Source organism: Dreissena polymorpha, chromosome 9, assembly GCF_020536995.1.
Source record: "Dreissena polymorpha isolate Duluth1 chromosome 9, UMN_Dpol_1.0, whole genome shotgun sequence".
In the NCBI taxonomy this organism is placed as follows: domain Eukaryota; kingdom Metazoa; phylum Mollusca; class Bivalvia; order Myida; family Dreissenidae; genus Dreissena; species Dreissena polymorpha.
Window position 1 is genome coordinate 80489710 of NC_068363.1, and position 15360 is coordinate 80505069.

Below are 15360 nucleotides of genomic sequence, written 5' to 3' on the forward strand. Positions count from 1 at the left end.
GCGGTAAGAAGGAAAAACATGTTCCATTGGAGGAGCAAAGACCCTACTAGCCAGCGGTAAAAACAATTTTTTTAAATAAATATCTTACTTTATAGAATATTTAGTGCCTAATATTAAGCCATGTAGCCAGCAGTCCTGGTGCCTTTAGCATTTGATTTACATGATCTCCACACGCGGTTCCAGATTTATAGATGACAGCCCGTTTTAAGGTGATTCTTGAACTACGATGAAAATGGGTGGCAGCGAAAGACGGCGACTTACACAAATAGCTCCTATTTAGCTTCTTTTTTTTTTAAACAGGTAAACAATTACCGATTATTAGTTTGATTCGGACATGACATGCTAACGTTTAGTCTTAGCTGAATTGGAAATGGCCAATGTGGCTGTCTAAATCTGGTCACCTCGTTGTTAGGAAAAATGTTTAATTCTTATGATTGTTATAACTAATTTTAATTTTATAATTTTAAGATAATGCAAACAGTTTTTTAAGTATTTTTTTTAGTTATTATCTTGGAATGATATATATGTGTAGAACGGCTTGATATGTATTTGGGGAAAAAAAGAGAACAAAAAGACCGTCCCACAGAGAATAACTATTCTCTTAAAAATAACAAAAATAAACACTGATTTTCATGTTTTATTGCATAACATTGTGTAAATAGTTTCAACAATGGTATATTTTGGCACGTGATAGGTTCTAGATTCGCATAAGACTATCCGTTCTATAAAATAATTTAAATAATCAAAATTGTTGATTATGTTCATATATATGTACAATATTAGCATTTCTGTAATTGCATTAAAATATCAAAAACAACGCATAAGTAAACATCTAGTATTGATACACAAAAAGGCAATTATTGTGCATTCATCATTAAAAATAACTTTATCATATTACAGATTAAACAAACACTATCGCATTCTTATAATACGTGTCAAATGATGATTTTAATGTGTTTATTATTAGCACTTTCCAGTTCCGATGATTAATTTACTTTGAAGGCATAACATATATACTTTCATTTTTGCAGGCACTCATATCCATGTACACATCACCTTGCGCTTGCGCAGTTGTACTTTCGCTTTCAGTTAATTGCACATGTAATAAATTATGCGACACTGACTGTGAAAGATTATTATTTACATTCGTTGACAACGGAATCAAAGGTTGAGAGCTTAACATATTTGACCAAATGCCAAGAGTAAAAATATCAAAAGCAACCGTGTTATGTTGGGAACCATCTGACATCGAAATATCTATTAATACATTATCACTGGATATCAAAGAGTCATTCACAAGCGTTCGTTCGCTTTCCTTGTCAACTTCTTCGCACACAAAGCCTTGATTGAATAAATCGCGTCCTTGTTTAGTTACCACTAACGTCTGATTTTCGAACACAGTTTCGTTAAGTTCGCTGACTTCCGCTACATCGCTGACGTCATGAGGTAACCACGTGGTCAGATTCGGGAACGGGTTTTCTGAAATATCACCGGATGATCTACAGGTCGGTTCTACTTCCGCATAGATTGGTTCGTCGTCATAATCATAACGAAAGCTGTTATCTATTGACGTTGCATTGAATCCCGAACCAGTATCATTCTGATTGTTTCGGATCAGCAGATCTGGCATAAGCGACAGATCGCCTCCATTAATGTCGGTTTTATTCAACATCGAGATTTCTCGATCATAACTTAACGTGTCTATCTGCATGGACCCGTTACGATTATGTTTCCAAACGGTGTTCTCTTTGTTTGTAGAACCAACCGATGGCCTCTTCAGTGCTATATCACTATTTAAGTTCAGTGAACAACTGCGTTCCCTCTTCTTCGATCCAACAGTTCCGTCATCGTCCGTTAAGAACCGCTGAATGGCTATTGGATGATACAGTTCCTCGTTGTCTACAATGGTGGACCTATTTCCAAGCGGCCACGCTTTTAATGTCAACTCAGCATTTTTGTCGGTCGTCTCTGACCCACCGGATGACGAAGAGGAAATACTCGGCGCCCTGTCGCGCGTTTTCTTATCTCGCTTGATTCTAAATGGCAGCGTAAACCGCTTTTTGTCCGTCGAGTAATTCTTACGTCGCAGACGATTGGACGCCGGCCTTTCCGGAAGTGATGGAGCCACGGATGAAGGATCTACCGCCGGGTCCATTCCGAGATGCTTCACGAGATTTTTCTTCCGTACAACATTTTTAATGTCTTCATAGTCGTTAGAAGACACCTTCATGTTTCCAGCAGAATTGCGCTTCTTGATCATTTTCTCTGAACCCTTATAACCCGCTGGAATATCAGCATAAAGGTTTTCTCCCTTTAATGTCTCTTTCTGGAGATACTCATCGTCGATTTCGCCGTAATGTGACGCCTCTAATTCGGAAGCAGTTACTTCAATTTCTTCAATCTCTACAGTCAAATTCGAACTTGTGGACACAAAAGCTTTTGACATATCTATCTGGTCCATTGCTGACGATGTTGACACTGCGCTATCGAACGAGTTCGTCGAACGATGTGAGTGTCTCCCTTTCTCAGTGAGCTCCGAGTTCACATTATCAGCTCCGGTGTTCACAATCCCGGAGTCACGGGATCCTACGGACACGGAGCGGAATGAAACGGAAGAATGAGAGGATACGTTGGACACTGAGCGACCCTTTTCACTGTCAACGACGACCGGCTTTCGGTCGCATATGTCTACGTGACTGTACCCGCGTTCATCAAGAAGCACTCTTGTTGTTCCAATGTCTGTATTAGCAATTGTGAATGCACTTACGATGTTCACAAATGGCTTGGATTTGTTCGGAGTGTTCAGCTCAATTTTGTTATAGTCGGAACTATCGTTGTCATTGGCTGCTAGTTCATTCGGGGTTGACAAAAGGTCAACTGTTGGTTTTAAGTTGGAGATCAGTGACTGGTTAAACGTCACGATGGATTTCTTCTTCTTTGGTAGCGCCGGTGGCGTCCCATCGTCAACTTCTGGCATGACCTCGGAGGCTTGTCGCGACTCAGTCATTGTACCGGGCAGAAGTTTGGATCCCGATGTATTGTTTTCCAGTAGTTCTTTAAAACGTTGTTCCACGCTGGAGCTCGTATCAGCGCGTGGTCTGAGATCACTTTCCGTACTTGACTGACTGGTCACTGCAGAACGAAGTTTAGGGGACACGTTTGATTTTGATTGTTTCTGCTTCATGGCGAGGAAAATATTCTGTTTGATTGAATCCAGAATTTTCCCGACGTTGTCAGCGGTAAATTTGAATACTGCTTCACCGCTTTCGGATTTCCTTGAAAAGATAACAAGCACGTGTATAATAATTAAGTTTGTCTGTTTCGGTAAATTACTTTCCTAACATTTGGAACTTGATTAAACTTCTTTCAATGGCAGAAAAACTCGGGACATATGCTATTTGACTTTAGGTATTACAATTACTAATTCAGCATTGCCTTAATGAATTGCAATCATAATTTTTAACAATTATTGAATTATCATTGTTTTATCAGACAGGGCATGATATTGATTTTAACAAACAGCTGCCTCAAACCTGACTTCGTTTATGCTTGTACAAAACATAGCAGTCAAAGTACTTACGGTCCGGATTCAATGACGAGAAGTTCTACTTCCGGTTTCACGGCGTCCTTTTCCACGTGGAAGCGCTTGAGTGTGCTGAGGGACCACTCATACGAGTTGTGGGCCTCAGACCGGATGGAGAGGCTCTCGGTGCTCACTGTCATCAGAAACTCCCCGTGCAGCACGAGACGCCGCGTGTGCTCGTTCGATAGAATAGCCACTGCAAAGCAGTCACCTGTAAATACGAAAATAAAATATAAGTTTTCTCTGGACGTTATTCCCTACCGTAGGATGGTAACGTTTAGCTGATTGTTAAAAACTATAATTTCAATTTATTTACTGGCGGTAAAGTTAAATAAATGGAGGAAAAGCAAAAAATGACAATTGTAAAACCGAACACCGTATAGGGTGTATAGTAAAGTTCGTTTTTTTTCAATTCTGTATAAGAAACTACAGTTGCTAGTGCTTTACAGTTGTCATTAATTGCCGAAGATCTATATAAAAATAATAATCCTACTCATTGAAAAACAATATTTCTCACTTACCGATTTTTTTCTTTTCAGGCCAAAAGATTTTCATGAGCGCCGAAACCCAGGTCTGTGACTCCGTTTCCGTCGCCCCTGAAAACAGCAGAACCGGCTCGCGCTCCACAACCTCAAAGGCGTGGTCTCGGGTCTTCGACTTCGCCGTCCGCACTTCCGTCACGAACTCCAGTATGAACGTGTGTTTGTCGGCCGGCGACGATTGTGACGTCTTCTCGTCGGCATAAACGTCCACTTTGGCTGCCGACCGACCGCCGGCGGACCGGATGGACATTTCTTGCAAAATGACCCACTTTTTCTTCCATGACTGGAAAAAAATATACAAGTTCATGAAAAAAATAATTAGTGAAGCTTGTGAAATTCAATCAATTGCGTTTTCATTTTTTCATAAGAAATGGCGATGTTCTATTGAAATGTGTTCGCCAAAAAAAAACAGACGTTAAAGGTCTGAGCTTTTTAAAATTTATTTCGATTGTTACATTGATTGCGCTGTTATTTGGACAACCGTTACAGAGATTACACAAGCTGTTCTTATTTGAAGCCCATCAATAATGGTTTTAAACCCCATCATTCTAGTTCCTGTCGCTGTTAACCACTGGGACTCATAACAATCGCCGTATTAATGACCGCATTATCAGTCGGTTAACAAGTTGAAGCTAAAATACAAAGGGCCGTTATCGGATTATTTCGATGATAAAGCAATTAAAATAATCAAATTATCTCCCTTCGATGATAACGCAATAAAAATAATCCACTTATCTTCGTACAATGATAACGTGCTAAATGTTGAACTGATTTATGAAGTTAAATATATATAACGTGTGCACATGTATTGACAAATCTATAATTCCTAATTCTATATCGCTCAAATCCATTTGTGCAAATACCCCAAGCTCCAAATCCATGTGTCTGGCACGTCGCTGATATTTCTTAACCATACCCCTAATCAGCGCTAATTAACCCCTTCAAAGAGAAGACCACTAATCCCAGATGGCAGACTTTGCTGAAGTCTGGAAGCTTTGAGGGGCCTAAACCTCGAGTAAACTCTACGCCTTGTCCAGAACTGACCAGGCAACACAAACGTAAAATTCGGTTTGATAAGATCTCTATCGGCTCCGTCTGACAGTTGTGTATAGAAAATTGTGTTATGGCCGGATTCAATGTTATTTGCATGAAAATCGTGCAGTTGAATTCGCCCTTGTTCATTATTACAATTATATTATCATCATTATTATTATCATTATTATTATTATTATTATTATTATTATTATAATAATAATAATAATAATAATAATAATAATAATAATAATAATAATAATAATTATTATTATTATTATTATTATTATTATTATTATTACTACTACTACTACTATTATATTAATTATTATCATCATCATTAGTATTATCAGTTTTATTGGTGGTGGCAGTGGTGTTCATCATCAGCATAATGAGTAAGTGCACCTTGAGTTTTCACTATCATGTAGTACTATCATGAGTCGAGTTCTGAGAGAACAGGGATTAATGCATGTGCGTAAAGTGTCGTCCCAGATAAGCCTGTGCAGTCCGCTTTTATGGTATTTTTAGTTTCAATGAAGTCCCTCCTTACCGAAAATCAGGTTGAGGCGGAAAGTGTCGTCCCTGTTAGCCTGTGCGGACTGCACAGGCTAATCTAGGACGACACTTTACGCACATGCATTAAAAACCCCTTTTCACAGAACACCATTTTTATTGTCAGTGGATGTGGCATTATCATCAGTATACGCACCTTGAGTTTCCTGCCCTTGACCTTGGCGGGCTGTTTGATGTCGATGTAGCCACTTAGCTGCACTCCCCCATCCGTCATTGTGTTTGTAAGCGTAAATAGCAGCGAGCAAGTCGCCCTTGTGCGCCGCTTGAACGAATCTGAAATTGTAAAACCCACATGAGTGAAAATATTGACATTAATGAAACTGTAGCACAACTTGTAAGTTATCACACCTTCTGTATGCTATTTTCTACTTCCCTGCCTTTTCCGGATTCGTGTTTCTGTGATATATGAGCTAGTTCATTATAACATCGACTGTCGCTAGAAAAATATTCTTATTGAGACAATGCCGAATTCACAAACTCTCGATTGCTAGGAGGAAACTAAATCCATATCCGTATAAGTTAAAGATCCTTCAGACATAAACTTCGCTTTGAAAGATGATGTCATTTTATAACATTGTGTAAAGTTGTGGTATGCAAAAAAATATTAAAACCATGAACAAAATTACATGTAATATGTTCCGATAACGTCACCGCATGAATCCTCAAATGAAATCACAGGTTGACAGCGACGGTCCGTGAAGCGTTTCCACTTGTAAGACCGCTATGTGCGCAAGAAAACGTTTGTATTTCTACCGGATTCAAGAACGTGTTTATATTAAGTCACTCACAACAATGCGAAACGTTTCGAAAACAACAGTCATTGCCACGATAGCATTTTTATTCAAATGTCACCATACATATAGTTGTTTTATAATGCCGTGTTACATTTGTCATACCAAGTGTTATCACTATCAAAATTGTTCGTAATTGCATCCCTTACTTTATGAAGATAACCATTATAATGCTTGATTACTTACGCAGTGTTATGTAGTGACTGGCGGAGAAATCGCGGACATGCTTAGATCGGTTATCAGGTAGGGTGAACCGAATACAGGGTAAAAGTTCAAACACCGGAAAAATGTAAACACTGCATGATCAAGTGCAGCGTACTCACATGTAATTTTAATAAGATAAACAATAACTAAAAATGTTGTTGGTATGTAATTGGTGAGCTGCGATGATGATGATGATGGTGGTGGTGGTGGTGGTGGTGGTGGTGGTGGTAGTGGTGGTGGTGGTGATGATGATGATGATGATGATGATGATGATGATGATGATGATGATGATGATGATGATGATGATGATAATTATTAATATTGTTGTAGTATTATTTATTTATATATATATTTATTTCGTATTAATTATTTGTATTACTGTTATTATTAATACTAGTAGTATTATTAGTATCATAATTATAATAAACACTTTATTCAGTTAACGAAACTTTGGACACTTGCATAAGTTTGTCAATGAAGCTAGTGGGTCAATTAAGATAACGAAAGTTCAATTATCCATCCGGTCAAGTTTAATAGAATGTTAACCTCAACATAACGATGTCGAGAAGAATAATGTTTCTCAACGCCTCACATAAAAAATAGCAAAGAAATTTAATTAAATTGTTAAATAGCAATAATATCACCTACATCGTGCGACAAGCAATTACATAGAATCATTCTTTAAAAATAATCAAAATAATAATTTACCTTTCAATATTTTTCAAAACTTATAAATATCCACATCTAAATACACGCAATAACTATAATCTGCATAATATCGAGCGTCCTAAATATCTCCGTAAGATTCTCAATGTTGTGCCATCAAAGTTAATGATGGAGATATATACGATTCTAGCATTTTATCCCATTCAAAAAGTATTACTTGTTAGTGTTTACAATAGCTTTACTAATAATTTATGTAATTAAAACTTTTATCTCGCCTAATCATCCCTTAACGGAATCCTCCCAATTAATTTATTAATTATAATCATTTCCCTATTAGCAAATGTACCTCATCCAATTAGCCCAATTACATGTAATATTTCTAACACTGATTAAGTCCGCTTCTTTTTAAAAAAAAGACTGTCGAGATATCTTACATACACAAACTATTCTTTGTTACAGTTGTAATATGTTGTGTGTAAATTCAGGCAGCAATTAAACAATATACAAATAGTACAAATTAACGATATTTTGATACTTCTGGTGTTATATGGCAACGGTAGGTGGCAGAAGCAGAATAAACAATACACATTGTTACGTAATTGTTGAAAAGTATAACATTCAACAATTGTTTGCTTTTACTATTAATCCCTTTTAATTCATATTTCCTTACGCCTTTTCAAGACGAATGCTTTAGAAATAATTTTATTACCGAACATAACTTGCGTTGCGAATAAAAACTATTAGCTATAAAAACATGCAACAAAACATAACAGTGTTATTAATTTCTCTCATTCAAACAAGCGAAGTGCGTTTTGATATTCTAACAATAGGTACTCCAACATGTTTATGTTAAAACTTGTTTTGGAAGGATTGTTGCGTTTCTGACGAGGATTTCGCGTGAGAAATAAACTATCGTTAATAATCTATACACAACTAATAATACATACATTTAATAACATATTTCTTTTTTCGTTTGGTCATATAACATGAAAAGAACATTGTTTAGTTTCAACGATTGGCAGTATTTAATTAACAACTTTTTGCAAGTTATTACAAATCGATGGCGCTTCCTGGCCCTATTCGCTCGAATTTGATTGCCAATTATTCAATTACTCTAATGTCAAATAGTTTATCAAATGTAATGGCCCGATTAAAATCTTGATTACCTATTATGCAATTACTATATCGACAAATTGTTTGACAAATTAAATCACCCAATTTAAAATCTTCATTGTCAAGTCTGCAATTACTCAAATGTCAAATAGTTTTACGAAAATTAATCATCTAAATAACAAGGACAAGAGAAAAAATTTCGATAGCGAATTTTTTATTAAAAGCTTCTTTTATATAGTATAATTGTGAATATGACGCCGGCTAGAAAACAAGAAATAAATCATCATCATCACCACCATCATCATAACCAGTATCATCGCCAACACCACCATCATAATTAACATAACGTTCATCAGCATTATTTATTTATAGATCTTTGTTATGAATGTCCCTGCTTTGCTACCATAGATACGCGCCTGAACTATGACCAGCAACTGATGTTGGAAGGAGTGTTGCAACCCCATGGCGGGCCCCTATCTAAACACAGAAATGCGAAACAGATGTTGTATTTCGTCGCTATATATCCACACTGTTCAAGCTGTATGCATGATGAATTTGTGAGAGTGTCTTCATGTCATGTATATGGAGGAATAAAAGTATATATAACTTTATAAACCGCAGTTTTATATAATCCCTTTCATAAATAGTAATTACATTTGACTTCATAATGAACGTTATCCCATAGTGAACGTTTTAAGATGGGACATTTTATCTCCGTTAGTTTTGGTCGTTATTTAATTGCAATAGTTGTATCATGGACCTATACAAACAAACATCTTTCAAAATAGTCTATAGAATAGTGAGGTGCTTTTTTAAAAATTTCTTGTTTTGCAAATAGACGAGAAATTCTGTATCGATATGCGTTAATTTCCCAACCTTTAGATGGTAAACATTAGGAATTACATGAATATATTTCCTTCACGACTTAAATTGTATTTAAATGACAATACAACGTTTCAACATGTAGTTGATTTGAATCCTCTTTACAGACAAATATATTAATTTTGTGTTGTTTTTTAACGTATACTAGTGCCGAAAATCGCTGTATTATAATCGCGTACGTTTTTTTACAAAATATAACATTAACTGTAAAAATGACATAAGTAATCATAAATGTTTAAACTTACCATTCCGAGATCTCCTAACCAGACTAAGTCTGTTTAAACGTCCAAAAGAAGGCACTCTCTTACGATTCGTCGTAAGTGACGTGAGACTTAGTTGTCCCATTTCCGCGTCCAGGCTCCACAAACACAAATTCCGGCGTACAAATCTACCCCAAGGTTCGAAGCTTCGTTAAATAGTCACCATGCTTAACACAGCATCTACTTCAATCTATCGTAAATAAAAAGGTATGCTATGCGTTCACTAAAAGACCGTAACCGTATATGTAAGGGAAATTTGAACTAGAAGTTAACTTATAAAATATCAACAAAATAGTATCCCAATGAAGTACAGTATTCATCCATGTATCTCGCACATTGTCTGACATGCACGAAAACTTTCATATGTCGTCTGCAATTAACATTTCATCGTTAAGTCACTTGAGTATGAAATAGCACGTGTCAGAATTCACTCCCACGGCGTTGACGCGCAAACACGTAATAGCCACATCTTGCGTCTCGGTAAACAAAATACAGACTGTTATCAATTAAACGCATATTAAAATAAGTACAATATCAAATAATCCTCCGAACAGACTGTTTTGAAGTCTAGTCGCGGTTGTTCTTTTTTTAGCGACTGTTTTGTTTTGGATTTAAAATGATATGTAAATGCTCGCGCTATATCCTGTTGACGTGTTGTTGAAACCGAACTTATAAATGCAAAGCATATTTACAATTTGAAACAAGGAAATGTGTGCGCGTATGGGTCATTAATTCGCAATTAGCGCACAATGGGAAAGTAATCATAAGGGGCTGAATGGAGAGAAAAGGGGCAATGAAACCTGTTGATTTGCCAGCGATTTTATCGGAATATTGATTTTAAAATTATATGGTCTTGTAAATGGGGACCCTGTAGCTATTTTCGAGAGGTTTATGGACCTTTATTAGTTACCTGACTTCATTTTTACAATGTAACCTCTGTGTGGCGTATAACCAGTACTTGAAGAAATTTTTTTAATGACTGTAGGGGCCAATAGAATGGTTAATGTGTAGGCACTTAACCTTGAAATGTGAGTCTTCACGCACACATTTCAAAAATTTAATTAAACACGACAAACTTTTAATAAATGTACATGTACAGGATGAATTTTCTTCTTCTTTAGTTTTCTTTCCCAACAAGAATCTATAGTCATAATAAATAAATATATAAAAAAAAACATACATGACACTAAGATATACCAAAATGAAAATAAACTTTCGTTTATAAATCATCAATCGAAATGAAGAGAAATAGTTTTGTTCGTTTTTTAAACCGGTTTCGTGTTCCCATTTGAGTGCAAATCATGACTAAGTTAACTTTTTCTACGTGACTCTTCCTGTAGCAGCATGTGCACTCGAAGTACATGTCGAAGCGACTTAAACATAGGACTGTTGATGTTTTAAACATAAACTGTTATATATATTTTAACATGGAGAATAAATAAGCAGGCTTTGTATAGTCACTTTATGTGCTGATTGAAAGTAACCATGTTAACTGTTTAACATCTCTTGAAATAAGCGTATGACGTACATATCTTGTATTGAATACCGGGGGTAAAAAACAGTTGCGAGATATATGGATAGCTTCAATGTATTGAATGTATTTTGGTAAACACCGTCAAATCAAGCGACTGAAACATGCACTAAAACCGCAAGAATGCGCCCAACCTTTAATATGTTTACCTCGCACCTTAAACCAATGTTTATGTACTATCAACTTAAATATTGATGTTATTGGTATTTCAAATGCACGAAGGAGCACAAACACAACGCGATACAGCAAAACATTGATGCAATATTGATAAAGCGATCTCGCATCCCATTTCGTGATTCCGTGCTTTGAATATACAAGGGAGAGTACGCGAAAATAATATTTGAGCCCAATCCACAAATAGCCTAACGGAAAACCGTCGAAACCAGAAGAAAAATATTGGACACCAAAAAAGAGGCAAACACAATAGATATAAATACACGTGGATCAGAGACGCATATAATAAAAAGACAAACACACGCACGTCGTGAATAAACTCATCAAATGTGTAGGACTCGTGTTTAATAGTCATACACAAATATTCTAATTATTTACTTAAACATAGCCGATTCATGAATATTTAACATATATTTTTTTTTGGGGGGGGGGCCTTTTTTCAGGTCCTATTATTGACTTAACTGAAAATGTTGCGCACCGCACGTTAAGCATAATTTGGCAAAAAGCAATGTTTATATGCTAAAATGCTCATACATGTTGTTGTTGTTGTTTCAATACTTCTTATTATGTCTGTTATCATCCGCAAATACCTATTAAAAGATTTTTCGTAATGACTGTATTAAGTATAATCAGTTTCCATTTAGCAAACGCGCGTTGTCTACCTAGCAAAATATTTCTGACACCGAAAGTCTTCGTCACTTTAGAATTACAGCAAAATTTATAATAATCTCTTTTCAAAATATGTTCAGTGTAATGAACGACCAACAATGTAAAATTTAAAATATTTGGATAACTATGTTGTAATGTAGCATTATCAGGAGCCAATAACAACATAAAGAAAACATATGAGCCTCGCTCTGTGAAAAGGGGGTTTAATGCATGTGCGTAAAGTGTCGTCCCAGATGAGACTGTGCAGTCCGCCCAGGCTAATCAGGGACGACACTTTCCGCATAAACTGGATTTTTGCTTAGAAGAGACCTTCTTTGAACAGCAAATATAATACAAGCGGAACGGAAACGCACATGAATTTAACCCCTTTTTCACAGAGCACGGCCCATAATGTTATGTAATACTTGAACATTGTTGCAGCTATACAAATGTGTGCTATTTATGTATATCTCTTGTTATTCTTTTTTATTGCGTCGTTCCAAGTAAAATGTTTTAGAAAACATTTTAAAATCGAGCATAACATGTGCTTACTTTTTGTGCGCAATTGTCAAGAGCAATAAAACATGACATCAAACACACATTAGTGAATAGTTTCAGTCAATTCAAATACACCAATCGAGTTACGTGAAATTAACATGAACTGCCAAATTGTAATTCAATTCAATACAAGTTACATAACGATTGGTGCCTAAATGTCGTTTTTTTTATATATTTTTATATGAGAATTACACGATTTTCAATATATATTCTATACAAAATTGTTCTTAATTCAATTCATTATTACTAGTTAATATATGTGTATTGCATCATAAGAAAAAAACTATTGATTTAAGGACATGGGATACGAATAAATGAATAATTTAAACAATAAGATTCAAAGTAATAACTTTTTCATGTCACGATACTTAAAATAACATGCCTAGCCTTTCGGCAATTAATTAACAAGTTTTCGCCAATTAGAAGTGAATGATGCTTCTTGCACGATTAGGATCTCTCAAATCTCGATTACCAATTACTTGTTTGTCAAATTGTCTGACAATTGTAATTGCTCAATTAAGGGCCTGACATAAATGTCCAATGGGTGAGTTGCGAAACTTTTGTATCTTACGGATGTTGTAAACATGACGACGACGACGACGAAACCGTTATTAAAAATGATAATACAATGAGACTGCGTCATTAATTTATGCTTTTTTTTTTTTTTATGGGCCCTGCTCTGCGTTCCTCACAGGCTAATCAGGGACGACAATTTCCGCTTTATTATAATTTTCGTTTTAAGAAAGTTTCTTCTTAGCAAAAATCAAGTTTAGGCGGAAAGTGTCGTCCTTGATTAGTTTGTGCGGACTGCACAGGCTAAGCTGGTACGACACTTTACGCGCATACATTAAACCCCCTTTTTACATAGCGCGGCTCAACATTAATTGATGTGGTGGTGATGTTAATAATACTGACCATCCATGGCACCCTTACCTCGTTGTAATCAACACCTTTATTTATTATAATAGTTATCTAGAAATGTCGTTGTATGACAATGCGGGCTATCACACATACACCGATATTAAGGTCTAAATGGCATTTCAATTTTACCAACTTCGTCTTTTATTTTTCATCTTTTTATATAGGCCTACTTCATTTATAACTATTTTTTGGTATTGCAAATGCACGTTTTGTGAAAAACATGACCAATTTTACCAATTTAGTTCCCGTCTGCAAGTGAGGTTTTTCTCTCTAGACACAGGGTGGTCTCGATATTGCATTAACACGAGTTAACATGTGCGATGTGTTATACATTTTTTTTAATAATTTGGCAATACATTAATAGTTTGCTTGAAAGAAGGATTTGATTTTTGAATTATCAACTTTTGTTTGCTGCAAAAATAGAACGTTATCTATACATAATTATTTTGAGCAAGGGATGATATTCATTATAGTTATTATACATTTGACTGATAAAAGAGAGTAGCATGACATACTTTCTTTTTTTAATTGGCAATAAATATCAATTATACATAGATACCAAAAGGGATTTGACGTTGGAAATATTGACTTTTCATCGCTGGTTGTGGAAATAGTTTCCCATACAATTATTAGTGCAGGGGAGGTAAGTTCAAAATGTAGAATTTTACACGTAGTAAGTTGTTTAAGTTCACTTGTAAAATTATGTTTAATTTATATATTTTCAGCGTTTGTATGGCAATACCAAATATTTACGTGAATTTGTGAAAAAAAAATGTATATTAAATATACGGTGATTAATGAAGTAAATGGCTGCCCGTTAAGCATAGTGGTTGATACACGTGCTTCTCACCTCGACGACCTGTGTTCAATACCCGATCTCGTCGGGTACTTCTCGTTTCCCACAAGTCAAGGCCACACAAAACTGAATATCTTCCAGTAAAACACTAAGTAGCTGGAGTGTGCAGGCATCATTCAAAATTTGCCTTAACAAGCATGATGCTAGTAAGCCCTTACGGGAGGAGTGCTGGGCCAAACGCCAGGTCATCCCATAATGCATCTCCTGGTTCGTAACGACCTCATTCAACTTCGAAATACAATCTCGATGTCAATTAGTTGACTTTTGTTTTTATTAATCCGTCATATAAACGCTACCATTACCCGCGGTACAGTACGCACACATGATCGTTACCAAGATTATGTTCTAAAAGATAAAAGTGTAATAATTATCGTTACAACGATTATGTTCTTGATGATAATGATTTAAGTTGCAAATTTTGTGATTTTCTTTAACACTGATTTGGGACGGGTTTTAGATGAACCTGCTTTAAGTGCGTGCAGAGGGCTGATAGTGTCGGACAGAATTACGTAATTGGATCGCACAGATAATACTGGCTATTGCGCGTGTTAATATTGATAGCTGCGGTATGTATTTTATTTGGCCGTGGAATATTGAGAATCATAAACTACAAAGGAGACGCCGGCTATTTCTTGATCATGATCTTTTTCTCACATCAGTATTGACAAGGGTGTACACGGAGTAGTTATTATTTTTTAAATATAATTTTGGCCTATAGAGCCGCAGTTCGGGTGATTGTCGGTTTTTAATAATAGGAGTGTAAGATGACAGTCGATTTCGGCTATGGAGAGTTTGTGCTTCGGCGTCGTGAAACAATTCAAAAGGTCTTTCTCTACATACCTCTGACTCAAGAAGGACAGCCGTCAGTTACTGGCACAAGAAACAGGTATGTGTTATTAGTACTGGAAAACCAGCGACAAAAGGAACAGCGTTAGAACCGCCTTGATATAACTGAAATACTGGTAAAACACTCCAAATAAATAATCATTCACACACTTTTCATTTCAAATGAATGTTTTATATTTA

At 35.9% G+C, this 15360-nt stretch overlaps 1 protein-coding gene across 2 annotated transcripts; it reads right to left on the bottom strand.

The window, feature by feature from the left end:
* Positions 1 to 623: 623 nt before the first annotated feature.
* On the bottom strand, positions 624 to 10103 carry LOC127845095 (uncharacterized). 2 transcript variants are annotated; one of them, XM_052375786.1, is made up of 5 exons: positions 9632 to 10103; positions 5867 to 6003; positions 4105 to 4408; positions 3581 to 3794; positions 624 to 3275 (listed from the first exon to the last, which is right to left on the bottom strand). In XM_052375786.1, the coding sequence occupies exons 1-5, from the start codon at positions 9729 to 9731 to the stop codon at positions 992 to 994; spliced, it is 3039 nt and encodes a 1012-aa protein (XP_052231746.1). In that variant the 5' UTR covers positions 9732 to 10103; the 3' UTR covers positions 624 to 991. The 2 variants fall into 2 exon arrangements, with proteins under 2 accessions (XP_052231746.1, XP_052231747.1); XM_052375787.1 differs by lacking the exon at positions 9632 to 10103 and adding an exon at positions 6357 to 6717.
* Positions 10104 to 15360: the final 5257 nt, after the last annotated feature.